Source organism: Phodopus roborovskii, unplaced genomic scaffold, assembly GCF_943737965.1.
Source record: "Phodopus roborovskii unplaced genomic scaffold, PHOROB, whole genome shotgun sequence".
Taxonomy (NCBI): Eukaryota; Metazoa; Chordata; class Mammalia; order Rodentia; family Cricetidae; genus Phodopus; species Phodopus roborovskii.
The window spans coordinates 8,397,940-8,417,478 of NW_026126599.1; the positions used below are offsets into that span (position 1 = coordinate 8,397,940).

The following is a 19,539-nucleotide window of genomic DNA, read 5'->3' on the forward strand; positions in this document are numbered from 1 at the left end:
CCCACCTGTTCCTCAAATCCTAGTGGTAATGATTTTGCTTTCTATGTTGATTTTCTGATTTTTTAAAAGAAGACATGTGTTGTCAACTGGAGTTTTAGTTTACAGGGGGTGACGAATTTTCCCAAACTCCAGCGAGATACTGTGACTCAAAGCCAACAGTTTTTAGGTTATAGTTGGGCTGTGCAGCTAGGTGGAGGATGGGAAGGATGATAAATGTGATTTTTGGTAGCTTTTGGAGAACTACTGTTAAAGTTATTATGACTGTCTCTTTTGACCTAGGGACCCCAAACTGAGGGTAAGACCCCAGATGAGCTCTCACAGGGAGACCACGCCCTTCTCTTCACCTTTCTGAACTCTATCTTTTTCCGCGAGCCTCTCAAATTCACCTTTTATTTCTCTGGCTTCCTCTGTCTACAGTTGTCCCCTCTACCCACTGAACCTAAGGGCCTACTCTGTGATAATCATTTATGCAAACCAATGCATGGGCATTAGTGACCTTGTGCATTTCTACAATTATTTTAAACCCCCTGAGCATGGAAAAAAAAAAAGTAACAAATATCTTAAAGAGGTACAAGCCATGTCTATGGTGCAGGCCTGTAGTCCCAGTTACCCAGGAAGCCGAGGCAGGAAGGCTGTAATTGAAGACCAGCCTGGTGACAGTGAGACCCTGTTTCAAAAAGGAGTAGAGAGAGTTGGGGATATATCTCAGTAGCAGAGAACCTACCTAGCACAAGAGAGTCCCTAGGTTCAAGCCCTGTTATTGAAAACAAAAACAAACAACCCTCCCCCCATCAAAAAAAATCCTAAGTTCTTCATTCCTGTGCACACATAAGACCCAGGACAATGCCTTACTGAGTAAATCTCCATCAAATGAAAGAAATCATTCTATTCTCTTTTGAAAAATGACAAAAGATTAAACATCAATCGATTGACTAACATCTAAGACTGTGTTCACCCACCTGGCCAGCAAGTCGATAAGTTCAAGTTTGGACATGCCATCAGGCAGCAGTCGGGGAATCGCAGCGACACAGGTCCTGAAGAGATCTATTTTTGGCTTTCTTTCACCCCTAGAATTTGAGGACAAAATTGAAGCAAGTCAAAAGATTATGAAAATTTAAAAAAATAAATAAAAAATGATTAAGTATGTAAACAAAAACTAGCATGTAATGCAGATCTCCTAAGTACAGCCTGCTGTTGGCCCCTCGCCATTACCAGATGCTTATCCCTTCAAAGCTTCAGTAGGGCCAGTGAGCTTGTAAAAGGTTAGATGTAAGGCTGGAGAGGTGGCTCAGTGGTTAGAGCACTGACTGTCCTTGCCGAGGACCCAGGTTTGATTCCCGGCACCCACATGGTGGCTCACAACCATCTATAACTCCAGTTCCAGGGGACCTAATGCTCTCCTCTGATAACTGAAGGCATCAAACATGCATGAATATGAATGTATATGAAGGCAAAACACACATGAAAGAAAATGAATAAATCTAATTAAAAACAAAGTCAAGATGTAATTACAAGGCACAGATCTCTAAATGCACAGACATCAAGAGAACTTAATAACAAGATGGCCATTCAGTAGGGTTTCATGGGGACTCGTCCCCAAGGGCTGTTTTTCAACACCTGAATCATAAAACAGCCTCAGTGTAGCAGCAAAGTAATGACCATCATGGATATGTCTAATATTTGAATGTTTTCCAGTGTTAAAATTTTTATTAGGCTGGGCAGTGATGGCGCATGCCTTTAATCCAGCACTTGGGAGGCAGAGGCAGGCAGATCTCTGTGAGTTCGAGGCCAGTCTGGTTTACAGAGTGAGTTCCAGGGCAGTTAGAGTGGTTATACAGAGAAACCCTGTCCTGAAAAACAAAGCAAAATTACTAGTTATTTTATTTATTTATTTTGATGTTTTTCAAGACATGGTGTTCTGTAGAGCCTTGGCTGTCCTGGAACTCTGTAGACTGGGCTGACCTCAAACTCACAGAGATCCACTTGCCTCTGCCTCCTGAGTGTTGCGATTAAAAGAGTGAGACACCACTGCTCAGTTTTTTACTTTTTTTCCTAATGTGGCACAAAAGAAATGAGGGATGGGGGTCAGGGAGAATACTGTGTGCCATTCTGCTCAGGGCCAGCGGATGTGGTGGATCAGCCTCAAACACTACCTCAGTTCAGGTGACTCCTCCCATTACCCTCTGCTCCTAGCGTTTGTGTGGTTCCCTGAAATTTTCCCCTTAAAAAAGGAAGGAAGAAAGGAAGAAAAGAAACAAGTTATTTTCCACGTAAGAATCTGCCTTAGAATATTTTACTGTGAAGAAAATTCTTAGACTTATTTGGAGTTTTCAAGCTGGTTGAGTTTAAAGAAAGGAGAACGTTACAAAAAGTTGAAGCACCAGTTAAAACAAGTAAAATGGCTGGCACGGGGGTATATGTCTTTCCTATCCGCACTCAGGTCAGCCAGGGTTACATAATGAGACCTTGTCTGTCTCAAACAAACACACAAAATGCATGCCCTTTTATGGATCAGTAATGGGCTATGAGCCCCATTTTCTAACTTGTTGGCTTAAAGGTACCCAAGATATAATCAAAATAGACCAGCCTCAGTTTTGAACTCACTTTCAGGCAAATATGGTCAATACCTATGTCTTACTGCCCTTAGAACCGGGATCAAGTAGGAGAAGAGAAGAATGTCCCATTGGATTCCCCAGATCATCATGCCTGTACTCACGTGATCATGTCTTCCGGCTCTTTGTTTAGCATCTGGACATTGGTCAGCATCATACACCGCCCTACTTCTTTATCAAGGTGTCTTAGGATGTTGCCTACGGCCTTGCGGACTTGAGAGTAATACAAGGACATTCCTGAAAAGCATGAGTTTGTCACACTTTTAACTAAATATATCAAAGAATAATGCCTTGGACCACCCAAGCTCCACAATATTGCCTCTTCCAGGAGGGTCCTCTGGGCCTGGGATTTCCTTAAACAGAAGTGTTGAGGACGGTTCTATTGCGGTCTGCCCAGCTAGCCTCTGGTGCACTGGCATGCACTTTGAGGGCAGGTATTTACCAAATAACTGTTTCAACTTAACACAAGAGTTGCAATACTTTGTTTGTTTTGAGACAGGGTTTCTCTGTGTAACAGCCCTAGCTGTCCTGGAACTCGCTCTGTAGACCAGGCTGGCCTTAAACTCACAGAGATCCACCTGCCTCTGCCTCCTAAATTCTGGGATTAAAAGCATGCACCACCACTGCCTGGCTTGAGTTGTAATACTTTTTAAATGATTTGTTTATTTGTGTTTTATGTATGTGAGTGCTTTTGTCTGCACTCTCTCTCACACACACACACATATGTGCACCACATGTGTGCAGTACCCATGTTGGCCAGAAGAGAGCATTGGATCCTATGGATTATAGTTACAGATAGTTGTGAGCTGCCATGTGGGTGCTGGGAGCTCACTCTGGGTCCTCTGCAAGAACAGCGAGTGCTCTTAACCAGTAAGGAAACTCTCTGGCCTTCCTAATTCCAATATTTCAATGAGAAATATTTTCCACAAAAGTAAAAGTAATTCATTTTGCTTTTGAATTTTTAAGCTTCTGATTAACAAGAAAACCCACTGGCGTTATCGATTACATGAGTAATTGATAGTTCCCATTTGGGGTTAAGAGTTTAATAATTATGTATTCTTCTCTGAAATACATGTGCAGATTCTTCAGTAAAATAAACAAATTGACTCCTTTTATGAACTTTAAAGTGAGGGAAATGTATTGATCCCATTGTATGTGATGCGAGTGTTCACACACATAATCACACACACGATCATATACACACAAAATCACACATACACCAGAATAAGTACCAATAGCCATTTCTCATGCATGGAGACTTTCCAACTCATTGAGCATAATAAAACCAATGTGAGAGTGAAGAGTTCTGCACATGTTTCTCTCTTATCTTTGGAATCTAGAAACTATTTAGCACAGTTTATAATAGTTTCTAAATTTGAGTACTTGCAAGGGAATCAACAAGTACAAAAAAATTTACCTCTTTGGATTCAGGAAGATATACCAGAGAGAGAGAGAGAGAGAGAGAGAGAGAGAGAGAGAGAGAGAGAGAGAGAGAGAGAGAGAGAGAACCAAAATGGCTGAAGTGTTTGTGGAAATTGGCATGCTTACAATACAAATTAGATCAATGTTACTTAAAAAAAAGAAGAAGAAAGGGAGAAAGAATAATTTGTAAATGAATGAATGAATTAACAAATTATAAATGAGGTTATTTGCCCGAACACACAGATATTTTGACCGCTTACTGTAAATATACATAACCAATAACCCATATTAGATCTTTACAGAGAACCAGATGAAAGGCCAACATTACCTGGCAAAATATTTACCAGGAAGTCCTAAAGAGTTTAAAGGGCCCCAAGACAGGAACCCAGCAGGAATATGTCAACACAACAGTGCAGGAATGTGTCACTAGCTACTTGGCACAGATCTGTTATTTTTCTCTCTGGGTTCCTCTCACTTCCAGGGAGGACCTGACTGTGATATCCAGGCCTCCATCATACCCACCTATCATTTTGGCTTCCTCTTCAGTTAGCGTCTTACTCAAATATGTTTTCTTTACTCTCAGGGTGTTTCCCGACGGGAGCACAGCTCCTGTGACCGGCATGGGTGGCTCTCCATCCTTCTGTTGTAAGCTATCAGCAATCACCAAGAATGCCCGCAAACCAATGTTCATTCTCTGTAAGAGACCAAAGCCAAGACCTAGTTATCTAGAAGAATTTGACAGGATGTATCATGAGGAAACAGCCAGGAAGAAGTTCCCCAAGTTCAGAGTTCATGTTTGAAAGGGGCATGCATCTGTTAAAGGGATGCATGTGTGAAGGGGGAACATCAAAGAGATGTGTACTCATCCCGTGAGCAGCTACAATTAAGGTAAACTGAGTCATACAACAGCCTCAAATGAGTCACAGAGAGGGACACCATAGGTTTTAATTCAAAGACGGTGTAAAGATATTGGGTTACAAAATGAACCACAAAATAATTATCTCTGATTATTTTATTTGTTTGAGATAAATAAGTCACTGGAATTCATTATGTAGGTCAGGCTAGCCTCAACTTCCAGAGATCCACCTGCTTCTGCTTCCCAGGTGCTGAGATTAAAGGTGTGTGCCACCACACCCAGCCAACATCTATTATTGGAATCTGATTATAAAACCCAGCAAGTCTGAGAATACATTTTAAAAACTGAAGGTTATGAAATGAAGCAGGATGTCCTTCTGTACACTGTGAATATGTGTTGCTTTTATTGGTTGATGAATAGAGCTGCTTTGGCCTATGGCAGGGCAGACTATAACTAAGTGGGAAAGCCAAACTGAATACCAGGAGAAAGAAGGTGGAGTTCAGGCAGATGCCAGTAGCCACCAAAGAAGCAAAATGTGTAGAAAATGAGGTAACACCACTGCCACATGGCAATACATAGATTAATAGAAATGGATTAGTTCAAGTTGTAAGTGCTAGCTAGTAATAAACCTGAGCCATCAACCAAACAAATAATAATATTAATCCTGAGTGATTATTTTGTAAGTGCCTGAGGGCTACAATCACCTATGAAAACACATAGGTATGTGAGAAGAAATGCCATTTCTAATGTTCAGATAAACTGTTGTTCTTTTGCTGCAGCTAATGCCTAAGAAACACAAACACGAGACTCAGCACCCACGTGGAGTTTATTGAGAGAAGGGCATTTTCTTAGGGATGGATGTGGGAGGGTCTAGCTTATTGTAGGTGGGGCCATCATTGGTCTGGTGGTCCTAGGTTCTTTAAGAAAGCAAGCTGAGCAAGCCATTGGAAGCAAGCCAGTGACCAGCACTGTCCATGGCCTGTGCATCAGCTCCTTAGCTAAGGAGTGATGCTGTGGGCTCTGGACCTCTTTCCTTAATGCCGGGATGAAGGAGCAGGCCATTACTGTGGTGATGGAGAGAAGCAGTCAATATACTCTACAGTGAGGGATTTTTTTTCCCTTGCTTCACTTTCTTTCTCCTTCTCTCCATCATGTCCTTTTTAGTTTGCAATATTTTAGTTCCAGTATCACTCATCTGTGAAGGGACTTAGAAAAGCACTTTGTCCATTTTACTGGAGGAAAAGCCAAGAATCAGAAGTAAATGTCACACGGCTAGGTAAAGAAGGTGAGCCTGTGACCAGTGGCGAAACTAGCTTTCTGGCTTTTGGTCTTGTGTTCTTTCCAGAATTGCACAGAAAAGGGCTGTAAGGAGGCAGCTTGGCTGGCATGTTTCTATCGGCTGCTGGTGTTTTTTTTTTTTTTTTTTTTTTTTTTTTTTTTTAAGTTTAAGACTGAATTGCCATTCATTTGCATACCCAAGAGCTCCACATGAATATAGCACCCACCAGGGACTCATTTCCACGAACTGCCTGGCCCTTGAGCTGGGACCTTGTCACAGAAGAGCATTTGTTTCCTGGTTATGTGATGTCACTGCATTGTAGTAATCTCAGCACTCCCTGCATTCACTCATCTGTTTCGTCACGTCCCAACACTAAACTTGCCAATCTATGTCATCATGTTCTTTGAGGCAAGAATGATTCCATTTTACAGAAACAGAAGACTACAGTGTGTGGGCATTGGGGTCATCCTGAATCTGTTCACCTCATATTTTACTACTGAGAAAACAAAACACCCAAATTGGGGGTGCAGAGAAAATAGCTCCTGTGTCTTTAAGACCGTTGAGTGGCACCACTCCTCTCTCACCCGAAACCCCCCCCCCCCCCAGCCTCTCAGAGCAAAGGTGTGGCTCTGTGAATAAGTGCTCTGTTCCCATAGACGTACCTCTGGGTTGAGACTGAAAGCTTTGGCTGGTTTTCCCACGCAAAGAAAGTCAAAAATGATTTCCTTCATTGCAAAGTCCAGACGCTCCTGGCAGGGGTTGGGGTGGGAGGAAACAAGCAAAATAAAAACATGGAATGCTGAGTTTAACACAAAATGCAAACTTTTCCCTATGCAGTAAACAGGTGGCTGCTGGAAAGACTGGGGTGTCCCCTAGTTTTAGGGGTCATGGACAGCCCCTGAAGGAAGACCAGGTACATCATAACTGTCCCAGGAGCTGCATTCCTTATGTAGCACAGAGAATCAGCTCAGTCAGTACAATGAGGTTGGGGGTACAGAACTAAACACCAAAAAACACAACACCTGAACATCTGGACCTAAAAACAGTCCAGATTCTTCCCACTAGTACTGTAAGTTTGAAACTCAACTGAGAAATATATATTTTAATAATATTACTACACAATGGCTGTTTTCCTCTATTTTTTAACTTTGAAAACATCCTCTGGCTCATATATAAAAGTTAATTACAAGTGGGGAGAAGAATTAAGACATAAGACATACCATCTAAACTTGTATGGCCAGGCCATACAAGATAATAACTACTAAGATATGGCTTGTTGGTTTTATATACAATATTCCAGAATAGTCAAAGCATTTACACCTCATGACTATACTTAGAAAAGTCATATGGAATTTTCCATCTGCAGAGTAAGTAATATGTTCTCTAGGAATATTATTGAAGATGCCTCTCATGGACCCGATATAGAGATGCTAGGCATCAAATGGTCTGTGCACCGAATATTCTATCTTTATTTTAATATCAACTGCATTTCAGCAATATCTACATACCAATAATTTCTTCTCATTGTATAATATTCTGTGGCATACTGGACAAGAACCCTACCCTCGATTTACAGATAAAGAAACCGAGACGGCAGATGATTCTCAGTTTGAAGTGGAAGGGTTACTCATGCCAAAGGCTGGGCTGGGACAGGACACTCATAATGCCTCTGTAAGCCACAGAGGTCAAAGCAGGGGTCAAAGAGCATACTCATCAAGTCTTTTCAAAAGAAAAAGGCAGCAAGGTATGGGGGGTGCATGCCTTTAAGCGCAGCATGCGGGAGGCAGAGACAGGCGGATTGTGAGTTTGAGGCCAGCCTGGTCTACAGAGCTAGTTATAGGTCAGTCAAGGTTAAAACACTGCTTCAAAAATACATAAATAAAACAATGGACTTGGGATATGACTCATAAGAGTATACATCTGGCATGAATGGAATCTTAGGTCAGCCGACCAATCCTTCACCCAAGTAAAACTCATACATTTAAATAATAAATTAGAGAAAACTAGCTTTAATATTCCTAGAATCTCTTTTTTTTAAAGTAAATTAATCCATGTGTAAAGTGTCTAGAATAATTGTGAACAAAGTACAAAACTGATAAATGCTAATCTCCCCACGGAATTACTTTCTCTTCTCAGAGAAGAATCGGAAAAGGACTATTTACTCTTCAAATTTCACTATATTGTCTCTTTTTAAAAGTTAAATTCCTACCAAATACCAGAACTTTGACTCACTTTTAAACTGTAGGATATAGAGCAGAGATCTGGGGATAGTGGGAAGGGATAACCAAGAGTATCACTGAAATTTTCTCTCCTCTGTCAGGGTTGGGATTGAGCCAGGATTGGATCTGCGCTATAGGCAGTTTTGCTGGTGGGCAATATGACCTCAGATGAATCACTAAATCTCCATCACTCAGTTTCTTTCTTAGATGCTGAAGCCGCTTGATGCATTCGTCTGACTGTTTTGAAGCAAAAGGGTAAGCTATGTGGGAAGACAACCCCTTTCTAAGAAGTCTGGACACAGTAAGGATCACCGTGGCCTGTTAAATCTATGACTTCACCTGAAGAAGACCGGCAGAAATGTGTGCATTACCTGGGCTATGAACTGGATGATCTTCACAAAGATGTTCAGAGGCATATCCCTGGGTACCACGCCTCGGGACCCTTTGGGGAAAAGCGTGGTGGTGATGGTTATGAGTCGGCTAGAAGATAAGGGCGGGAAAAAGAGAAAACAAGCAAGATTGGCTGAGATCTAGCTGTCAGGAAGATGGTATATATTTCATCTTATCTTAGTATGAGGATAAAAAGAGCCAAACTCTTTCCATTAGCATAATTACTCCACAAAGGACATTCTTTTTTTTTTTTTTTTCCAAACCCAGGGCAGTTGGAAATTGATAGACAGATACTTCCTCTCTCAAGGTGCCAAATGACACCTTGAGCAAACCCGGTCAGTCCTGGCAGAGGCTAATGCTTTGGCAAAGGCTGCAAAGGCAGTTGTGAATCTCGGAGGCCTCGGGTCTTGCAGGAACTGTCAGCTCTGAGCATGTTTTAGCTGGGCCAGGGTAGGCAACAATGAAGGGGAATACTTGCAGTGGCTCAGCGATAGGGGTCCAAGTCCAACTCCAGGGACAGGTTCCCCAGGGCACACACCTGTCCTTGCTGTCCTTACCTCTGAGTCGCCGTGTTGCTCTCACATTTGATTCGAATCATGTAAACCCAGAGCAATCTGTAGAGAGATTCCAAGGCAACGCGAGCCATTTTGGGATCTTTATTCTGTAACAGAATCCAAAATGTAGGATTATTTGTTGAATGGTGGTCCATTCAGGAGAGTGTTCCTAAACAGCTTGGGAAAGGCTGGTTTGCTTGGCGGGCAGGCCCATGCCATCACCAGGGACTCCTGGACCATCTGCCTTCCAGTGTTCATTGGATAACTAATCCATGAGGATTGTGACCACGATGGCGAGACAGGAATGCCATAGGAAGTCCTTGTTCTGTCTTTTGCCAAAACAGAAACTGAAGAGACTGCCAAGCAACCAATAGAATTGTATAGCATTTACAGAAGAATCGGATGCTGTTCCCATGACAGCTGATGTTGTTTTGATTTTTCTATCCCCTATTCCATCTGATTATTCTCTAATGAATGCCTCCTGAGACCAGTATGTACTACACACCACAATATAACCTAGCCATAGAGAAAATATCTCCTGTGTCTTAAGGTAGGGTGGGGAAGATTTTGTGTTTGTACCTACTTAGTCTACTGTATTATTAATGTTAATAACAAACATTAACATGTCAAATTATACCATTGTAATAAATAATAAATAAAATTAATTAATATAAAGTTAATTGTTATATATTAGTTCATTACTATGTGTTTATAACTGCTCCTAGTTTAATTAATTAATTAATTAATTTTACCTAACAAAATGTGAATAGTGTATTAATTAGTAAAGTCTCATAATACATTTTAATATCTGGTATATCTACTTTTCACGGTCTACTGCTTTTTAAGTAGATCTACCATCAGTCCCAGCTAAGCCACTCCTGTGTGTTCATCCAGTCCTAGCTGATTTAGGCACTAGGACTAGACCTAGTCCCATCATAGAGACACTTGTCCATCAGTGTTTTGTGCAGCATTCAGCAACAGGGAAACGGACAAGGAAAATGTCATCCATAAACACAAGAGAATTCCTTTTCAGGCACAACGAAGAGTGAAGTTATGATGTTTGCAGGCCAGTGGGTACAGCTGGAGATAATCAAATTAACTGGATTAAGCCAGTCTCAGAAAGACAAATGTTTTATGTTCTCACTCATTTGTGAGCCTAAATTTTATGTAGTCACATAAAGTCAAGTATGTGTATATTAATAAAAGTAGAAGTGAAGTTACCCAGGGGACACAGAGAATTGACAGGAGGGGTAATGGGAAAAAAAAGGGAGGGTATGAGGAAAGGGGTGTATGTACGAATATAGCTCAAAATACAATATATACCTGTAAGATGATTTAAAGAAAAAAAGAAATTGTACAGTAAAGGCTGAGGGTGTGCCTTAGTAATGGGTGCCTAGCATGCACAATACTTGTGAACTCAGTACCCAGTACCAGATTTCAAAAAACAATAAAAATAACAGATATATTAGTAATTAAAAGCAAAAAATATTTTAAGAATTTTTCACACTCTTGCATGCTTACTCTTCTACATAAATGTTATATGTACCTGTGTAGCTCAGGGAGGGATGGGGGATCCAGCTTTTGAGGTGTGCCTGTTTAAATACAAAGCTTAAGACAGGTTTTTGCCTGCTAATGATCTGATTTGTGTGATTCAATTCATTAAATGGAGTTGAAACTAATAAAATTACATGTAAAATTTCCTCTCCTTTAATGATACTATGCACTTTAACCCACATCAGCAACTGTCTCTGTCCCAGTGGAACCATCTTTTCCCTTACCAAGTTGTTTCTTAGCATGTATCGTGTGTGGTATCTCATTCGAAACTCTCTCATGTACCAGAGCTCAAACTGTGAATCGTGAGAACTCATATCATCTCAACCTGACTGTGGACTGGAAGCTCTAGTTTCAGTGGCTTTTCTCAATGCTTTCTGGTTTAATTTCAACTTTAAAAAATTTTAAGTTTATTCTCTGTGTATAAAAGTTTGCCTGCATGTATATATGTACCACAGGTGTGCAGTACCTGCAGAAGCCAGAAGAGGGTATCACATCCCCAAAACTGCAGTTACAGATGGTTGTGAGCCACTGTGCAGGTGCTGGGAACTGAACCTGGGTCTTCTGTAAGAACAACCAGTGCTCTTGACTTCTGAGCCACCTCTCCAGTCCCTCAACTTTTCAGTAGTCTCTTTGAACTTCTGTCTCCTACTCTTTGGTGCAGCAGATCTTCACCAATGTTCTTCAATTCATAAGACTATGCTTGGGCTGCGGATTTAACTCAGTTTGTGGAATGCTTGGGTAGCATGTACAAAGCTCTGGTTTCAATAGTTGGCACTGCATAAAGCTGGGCATGGCTCATAATCCGAGCACTAGGAGTCAGAGGCAGGAGGATAAGAAGTGGCTCTAGCTAGTGTGGGCTACACGAGATCTTGTCTCGGGGGTGGGTGGGGAGGAGGGAGGAGAGATTATGCTGCCTATTTCTAATGTTCCTAAAGAGTGAACAGCAATGTGGCTGACTTAATTTTTTTACTTGCTCTGCCAATGGAGTAGGTAGTGATAACTGACTGTTGCCATTTCAGGATGTTATCAGTGGTTGCTGCATCTGGCGCCTCATCTGGCTCCTCATCTCTCTTCTATTCTTTGTACAGTTAAACAATACCCTTCAAACGCAAGAAATTTAAAAATCATGTTTGTTTTTAAAGTTCACCCCAAGGACTTATGGCAGCCCACTGGATAATCCAGATTCAGAATGTGACACTTGAGGGGGTATTTTGGACCTGCCTGGTGAGGACCACCTTTGTCCCTACCTCATGTAAAGGTACTCTTCGTATCATAGCATCCTTCTGCAATTCCCTAAATGCTTGGATGCTTCCCTAGCACATGCTACTAGGAAAACTGTGACTGGGCAGCAAGCCCCAGATGCCATCCTTCTTACTATATGACCCGCCTTGTCCGTTCCTCCCAGGGACCCTGGAGAGACCGCCAATGTCCCTGGTGTTTCTCCTGATGGTTTCCTGTTCTTTACACACTTCCTGTCAGGTTGAGAGCTCTGAGCAACTTCGCTTGTTCATCTTTCCATTCCCAGTGACCAATGTCCAGCAGGTTAAATATGAATCAAACCCCAAACAAATTGTGGCAGAATAACTGGGCACAGAAAGAAGTGTGTAGTAGTGGTGTGAGGACTGGTCCTCGAGATACTATGATGATACAAAGTCCCGTGCATTTAAATGCATTTGGATGCCCAAAGCCCTTTAATACTAACATGGCATAATCTAAGAGACACTAATACATTGCTCAGGCTTCAAGTGACAAATCACTAGCAAGGGACAGCTGGGACTTCTGCTTTAGTGAGAACTATTGTCTCAGAAGCTGGAATGCATGAGTTGCATGTAGCTTGGTATGTCAGACACTGCCATCGATTTATGGTTAAGTTCCCCACCAAACTCAAGAATTTAAACCTTCCTGCCCACTGTAGTTATTGGGAGATGGAGCTGTTGGGAGACAGAGGGTTAGTGAGTAGTTCACTGGACTTGCACACTCAAAGAGGATTGTGGGAGCTGGATCCTTGTTTATCTCCTTGGCAACGAGGTGAGCCATTTTGCCCTGTCACATCCAAATGTTCTGCTTAGCAAAGACTCACTGCAAAGGGCCCCTTGTCAGGACTCTCCATAACTAGGAGTCAAAAGCGAATGTTTTCCCCTTATCCATGGATTACCTCAGGCATCGTGCTAGGCGGTGCAATGCTGACTCACAATGCTGTTGATAGCTAGTAACTCAGATTTTCACAAATATATACAGAGTAGACAAATGGCTCACATTTTACAGATGAGGAAATCAAGGCACAGAGAGGTCAAATGACTTCCATAATCCCGCACAGCTAATTAAGGACAGAGCCAGAATTTGACCTAGGCAGTTTAGCCCCGGTATAGTCACAGCATGCACATTTCTAAGGCAGCCTAAAATAATTCAGGGGTTACACAGCCCAGTGTGTTGCTTTCCGTGAAGACAGCATTGCCTCCTCACCTGTCTTTACATATTCCTTTACATATTCAACATACGTGTTCAGGATGAAGTCACTATTGGCATGTTCTCATTTTTTTTTTATTTTTATTTTTTATTTTTTGAGACAGGGTTTCTTTGTAGCTTTGGATCCTGTCCTGGAACTCGGTCTATAGACCAGGCTGGCCTCGAACTCACAGAGATCTGCCTGCCTCTGCCTCCCGAATGTTGGGACTAAAGGCGTGCGCCACCACCACCTAGCTTGTTTTGGCATATTCTTGAACCACTAATTTTAGTGTCAAAGGCTTCAGCTTCTAAGTCAAAGATCCTCCCCCTCTTTAGAATCTGTCTCCATTGATTAACCACTAATGAATGTGGATTGATTTAGAATGACTCTGAGGCTTGCTGAGAAAATCATTTAGGAAACTAGTGGGCTTTAGTGCAAATCTTGGCTAGACACATTACGTCACCTTGGTACTCTTCAGTGATGTGGCAGCCAAGCTAGAGACATGATCACCTTCTTCACATTTTGCTTTGAATTCACTTAAAGCTTTTTGGGATCGATGTCAACAAATAGGGGCGGCTGAACTCACTAATGGTACAGTGTCTGCTACTGACTGATGCTTCCCCTGGCCTATTGGATGACTCTTTGTATCAAGTCACCTGGCTGCTTACAAACTTGCAGAGTTCAGAACTGCGCCTGCAGACACTGACCAAAGGGAGGTGTAGTCGAGTCTAACTAAACACGGTGGTGACTGACACAGATGGACAAATGTTTCTATTAATATTGTTCTTGTTGTTATACAGTGTTCTACATGCCAGGAGAGGGCACCAGATCTCATTATAGATGGTTGTGAGCCACCATGGTGTTGCTTGGAATTGAACTCAGGACCTCTGGAAGGGCAGTCAGTGCCCTTAACCACTGAGCCATCTCTCAAGCCTGAGAACTGTTTTTTATTAGATATTTTGGGTTGTCCAACTTGAAAGTGCCTAATCTTCAACTGAAGACCCATGCAAAGGTTTCAGAAAAGCAAATGATACATATAAAAACACTGGCAATGCTCAGTGTGGCCCGGGACACTGTCATGACCTCATGACAATGTATATACAGCTTCCACTAGTTACCCAGATCTTAATAGATATGTAGTTAATGAGATCTGTGACTACTGATTATATAACTCAATTTCTTAAATTTTAAAATATTTTATGTGTGTGGTTGCCTAAACGTATGCATGTATACCACATGTGTGAAGTGCTTGCAGAGGCCAGATAAGGGAGTTGGATCTCTTAAAGGTGGAGTTGTAGATGGTTGAGAGCCACCATGTGGGTTCTGGGAACCAGGTCTTGGTCCTCTGGAAGAACAGTCAATGCTCATAAGCACTGGGCCATCTCAGTAAGGGAATTTCTTGAATGCCAAGGTTTTTTTTTTTTTTCTCTCCTTTAAAAAAAATCTAGACCTCACTGGTAAATTCTTTTATTGCTATTGCTCAAGAAAAGAGAATTTAAAGTGATCCCAACTACACAGTTTGGAGGCTAAGAAATTAGCATACAAGCATCACCGGTGCGTGGATATGACCTTTTAAAAGCACCACTAACTTTTCCAAGCATGCATCCTTCTGTCCATTTAGGTGCTGTATGACATTCAGGAAGGTAGGCATCACTTGTACACAGCTCAATGTGTCCAGATTATGACATAAAATGCAACGGACAAAAACCTCTGACCAAGAGTTCCCGAGAGGTGGCAATGTCTCAAAGACAAGGAACACTACGCTCTATGTCACTCCACAATGGTACCTTGATAAACAAGGGTGACTATATTAACTAAATACAAATAGCAAAGACTTCAGGTACATGCTTCTGAAGTAATGAGGTTTGCTGCAGGCATTTCCTCTCCATGGCATGCATAAGATAGGGTTAGAGTGTGCTTATATGTTATGACATAAATACACATGACATTAGGAGCAGTCTCATTCAAATCCCCACTGGGCTCAGATATAAACATAAACGATATAACTTTATTCTGCTTGAAATTCAGCAAGCATTCTGAACATCTTTTGTCCTTGGGATAGTGAAGTCTATCGTTTTACTACCCATACAGAGAGCCTCACGTTTATTTGCGAATTTAGAGGCAGGGTCTTGTCACGCATCTCAGGCTGGTTTGAAGATGAATGTAGCTGAGGATGAATATATAACCAAATCCTTTTTCTAAATTCATAGATGAAAGAAGATAAAGGTGGGGCGTGGATTCTCCTGCCTCAGTCTCCCAAAAGCTGGGATCATAAATGCCCATTATCAAACCTAGATTTCCTTACAATTATTTGTTGTTTAATTTATTTATCTTTATTTTATGTGCATTGGTGTCCTGCCATGGATGTCAGGTTCCCTGGAACTGGAATTACAGACAGCTGTGAGCTGCCATGTAGGTGCTGGGAATTATACCTGGGTCCTTAGGAAGAGCAGTTGGTGCTCTTAACTCCTGAGCCATCTCTCCAAACCCAGCATTTATTTATTTTAAAGATCTTTATTTTTAAGTGTGTGTGCGCACATGTGTGCAGGTGTCCATAGAGGCTAGAAGAGGGCAACAGATCCCCTTGAGCTTGAGTTACAGGTGGGTTCTGGAAGCACCAAGTGTTCTTAACCACTGAGCCATACAGAGCACCAGCCTCCTCCTTGTCTTTATCTTGGCTAAAAAGTGGCTCCTCTGTGTTTCCTGGAGTACAAAACTTCTGTAAAATGCAACACCAAGCTCTTTATAGATGGAGTCTGTTCAGTGCCCACCTTGACATAGGGCTTTTTCCCGATGCAGCCCACTCATGCCAACTAGCACTCCATGTCAGCAGTCGGCATGGTGCAAACCCTGATGTTGGAACAGGAGTTTGGAATGTAGCATTGATCCCACAGGCTCCTCCCAATCTTCCCAATTCTTGTTTTAGAACTTTCTAATGGGTGCAATGCCTGTGTAGGGAAATACTGTCTGAACCTACACTGGTTTCCTTTCGGGGAGGTTAATGGCCTCAGCTTTTCTGTAGGCTTTGACAGGAATGCTAAAGAATAATTTTGAAATAATTGATTTTCAAAGCAAGCTGCTCCACTGTTTCAGAAACAACTTGGACCCCCACCCCCCAACATGGCTCTTTTGGCCACAGCAATAAATCACTGTATAAAGTATTTTAACTTTAACCCCAGATGCATTAAATATATTTAGAAAGCTGTGTTACAATCATTCTTCATCATTTAAAAAATCCTGCTCTAGCTCCTTTCCATTCTCTGATAAAACATGGACTGAAGGAAAATGTATTTGGCCTATAACTTATAGTTCATCATCCAGCTAAGACAGGAACTTGGAGGCAGAAACAGATGCAGAGGCCATGGGGGATGCTGTGGGAGATTTGTACACTGTGCAGATGTATTGCCGCGATTGGTGTAATAAAAAGTTGACTAGCCAGCAGCTAGGCAGGAGATATAGGAGGGATTCCTGGGGAGAGAGAGGAAGAGGAGGAGAATCTAGGTGCACAGGACATGCCAGGACACACCAAGAGGAAGCAGGATTGGCAGTGCTGGGTGAAGGTAATTGAGCTGCATAAAAGAACGCAGATTAAAAATATGGGTGAATTTAAGTTGTAAGAACTAGTTAAGAATAAGCCTAAGTTAAGGCTGAGCTTTCATAATTAATAATAAGTCTCCATGTGGTTTCTTTGTGAGCAGGTGGCCCAAAGAAAAATCTGGTGACATTGCTTACTAGCTTGTTCCTCATGGCTTGCTCAGCTTGCTTTCTTGTAGAACCCAGGACCACCAGCCCAGGGATGGCATCACCTCCAACAGTCATTAATGAAAACAATACCCCACACATTTGTCCACAGGCCAATATGATGGAGGCAGCTCAGCTCAAGTGAGGGTCCCATTTTCCAGGTGACTCTAATTTGTGTCATGTTGACAAAAACTCACTAGTGCAGTTTTCCTATCCAGAAAAGATGCGATTAAATACTGGAATTACTAACTGCGAAAGTGGGCGGCTGTTAGGAGGCCACTGCTAAGTGAACGGATGAAGGCCCGAGAGTGGCCACTGTGCAATGGCTGATGACCCTGGAAGGTATTTAGCTTGTGCGGTCCCTGGAAGCCTGGTTCTCTACCCACTGCATTTAGAGTTCTCTGCCAACCTGGAGGACACGAACGATTGCGGGAACTTGGATTTCACAATCAGCTCTCAGAGCCAGGACACAGTCAGTGCTGAAATCAAGCTCATTTGATTATTATATAATTACAGTAAATGACAAAATAACATAATTAATCCTAAGTACTTCTCCAAATTAAAGGGTCTTGGAAAAGGAAACCACAAAACAAGGCAGCATGTATAAGCACATGCAAGAACTTTCAGTTATTTCTTTTTTAAATGAAAGTAGCAAACATTGGACCAGAGAAGGAACCTGAGCCACAGCTTTGGACACAGGTGAGAATGACTGTGAAGAAGTCATCTGATTTGCATCTTTTTTGATTGTGTTAAAAAAATGATTTGTAAAGATTCATTTCTTTTAGTTTATGTTTTGCCTAACTGTATATCTGTGTACTACCTGTATACATTTGGCATCCACAGAGGCCCCGAAGAGGGCACTAGATCCCTTGGCACTGGAGTTGCAGATGGCTGTGAGTCACCATGTGGGTTCTGGGAACTGAACCTGGGTCCTTTGCAAGAGCAGCCAGTGCTCTTGACCGAGGAACCATCTTTCCAGGCCCTGGTTTTCTTCTTTCTGAAACATGGTCTTGCTATACGTAGTTCAGGCTAGCCTCAACTATGTGATCCTCCTGCCTCAGCTTCTCCAGTGCTTGGATTATCGGCATGCATCGGTTCACCAGGAGTGTCTATACTCTTACATTATAGGGGCCTCTCGTCTGCTTGTTCTGGGTCAATTGGTCACTAAAATTAAAAGCATGTTCCTACTTGACTCAAAGCCAATCTGGAAGCTAATTATTATAACTATATTAATTATGGACTTCATGGTCCCAGGGGCTGTGCCTTCACTCATCATAACACCTGTGCTGCCACAGGGACAGCAGTAGTTGCTTAGGACACAAACATCCACGGATAAGACTGGCAGGAGGCAATACTCTGTGCTAGAGCAATTCTTCCTAGACCAAAAGGGGCAGGTGTTACAGGATAGCTGAAATAATCCCACCTGTTTAGGTCAGCTAAGTGCAGACATTATTTCATTTTTCCCATCCCTCAGATACACATGACAGCAGTTGTATACCTACGTAGATCTGTGTGGTTGCTTTAATTCTGTCCTCAAAGGGATCCTTTCTAAAGCAGATATGTTTCCCCAACTCTGCAGAGATGTCTTTTATTTCTAGGCAGATGAATATATTCTTTTAAGAATTTTATCTTAACACAGTGTTGTGGCTCACCCACACCTGTAATCCCAGCACTTTGGGAGGCAGAGGGAGGAGGACTGTGAATTTGAGGTGAGCCTTGGCAGCACAGTTAAGTCCTTGTAGCAAACAAAAATAAACAACTGTTCGTTGAGTTGTTTTTTTTTTATATAAAAGATTTTTGTTGTTATTGAGTTGATAAATACTAACCTTGAGGTTGGACAAGCAGTTGTTGAGGAAAACATGCCACCTGTTCAGGAATAGGGGCTTCTGACTGACACAGAGAAGACAGGTCACCAGGGGGTACAAGGCCTGAGAAGAAAGGAGCAGGCCAAGGTCACAGGATGATTGACAGTTCAGCAAACCAGGAAACATAACACTCACAGCACCCAGAACTTCCTTACCTCCTCTGTGACCATCTGGCCCAAAATAAATACAAACACAAGGACTCATAGGTGCTTCCTGGCAATGACTGGACAAAATCATCTAGAACTCTGACTAGTAACATACATACAGCAATATGTTTGTTTCGTGCATAATAATACAGAAAGCTGCTTCACTCACTTAGTCTTCACTTACAAACTTGTAAAACCAATCTCTGATTGTACTGTCAACCATGAGAGAAACAAGACAACCTTCATGCTGGTTCTTTATGTCAACTTGACACAGACTAGAGTCACCTGGGAAGAGGAATTGCCTCCATCAGTTTGACCTGTGGGTGTGTTCATGGGACATTGTCTTAACTGCTAATTAATATAAGAGAACACAGCCCACTGTGGGCGGTACCATCCCTAGGCAGATGGGTCCTGGGCTATATAAAAACAAGTAGCTGAGCAAGCCAGCCATGGGG

The 19,539-nt window shown here is 42.0% G+C and overlaps 1 protein-coding gene across 9 annotated transcripts in view; it reads right to left on the minus strand.

Moving 5' to 3' along the window:
* Fry (FRY microtubule binding protein) overlaps positions 1–19,539 on the minus strand; it is a 356,445-nt gene that overhangs the window by 109,383 nt on the left and 227,523 nt on the right. For all 9 annotated transcript variants that reach the window (XM_051205273.1, XM_051205274.1, XM_051205268.1 and 6 more), the window contains 7 exons: positions 18,900–19,001; positions 9,336–9,439; positions 8,760–8,868; positions 6,832–6,918; positions 4,557–4,728; positions 2,717–2,849; positions 960–1,067 (listed from right to left, as the gene is read on the minus strand). In XM_051205273.1, coding sequence (XP_051061230.1) covers positions 960–1,067; positions 2,717–2,849; positions 4,557–4,728; positions 6,832–6,918; positions 8,760–8,868; positions 9,336–9,439; positions 18,900–19,001 — 815 coding nt within the window. The remainder of the gene's footprint in view (positions 1–959; positions 1,068–2,716; positions 2,850–4,556; positions 4,729–6,831; positions 6,919–8,759; positions 8,869–9,335; positions 9,440–18,899; positions 19,002–19,539) is intronic.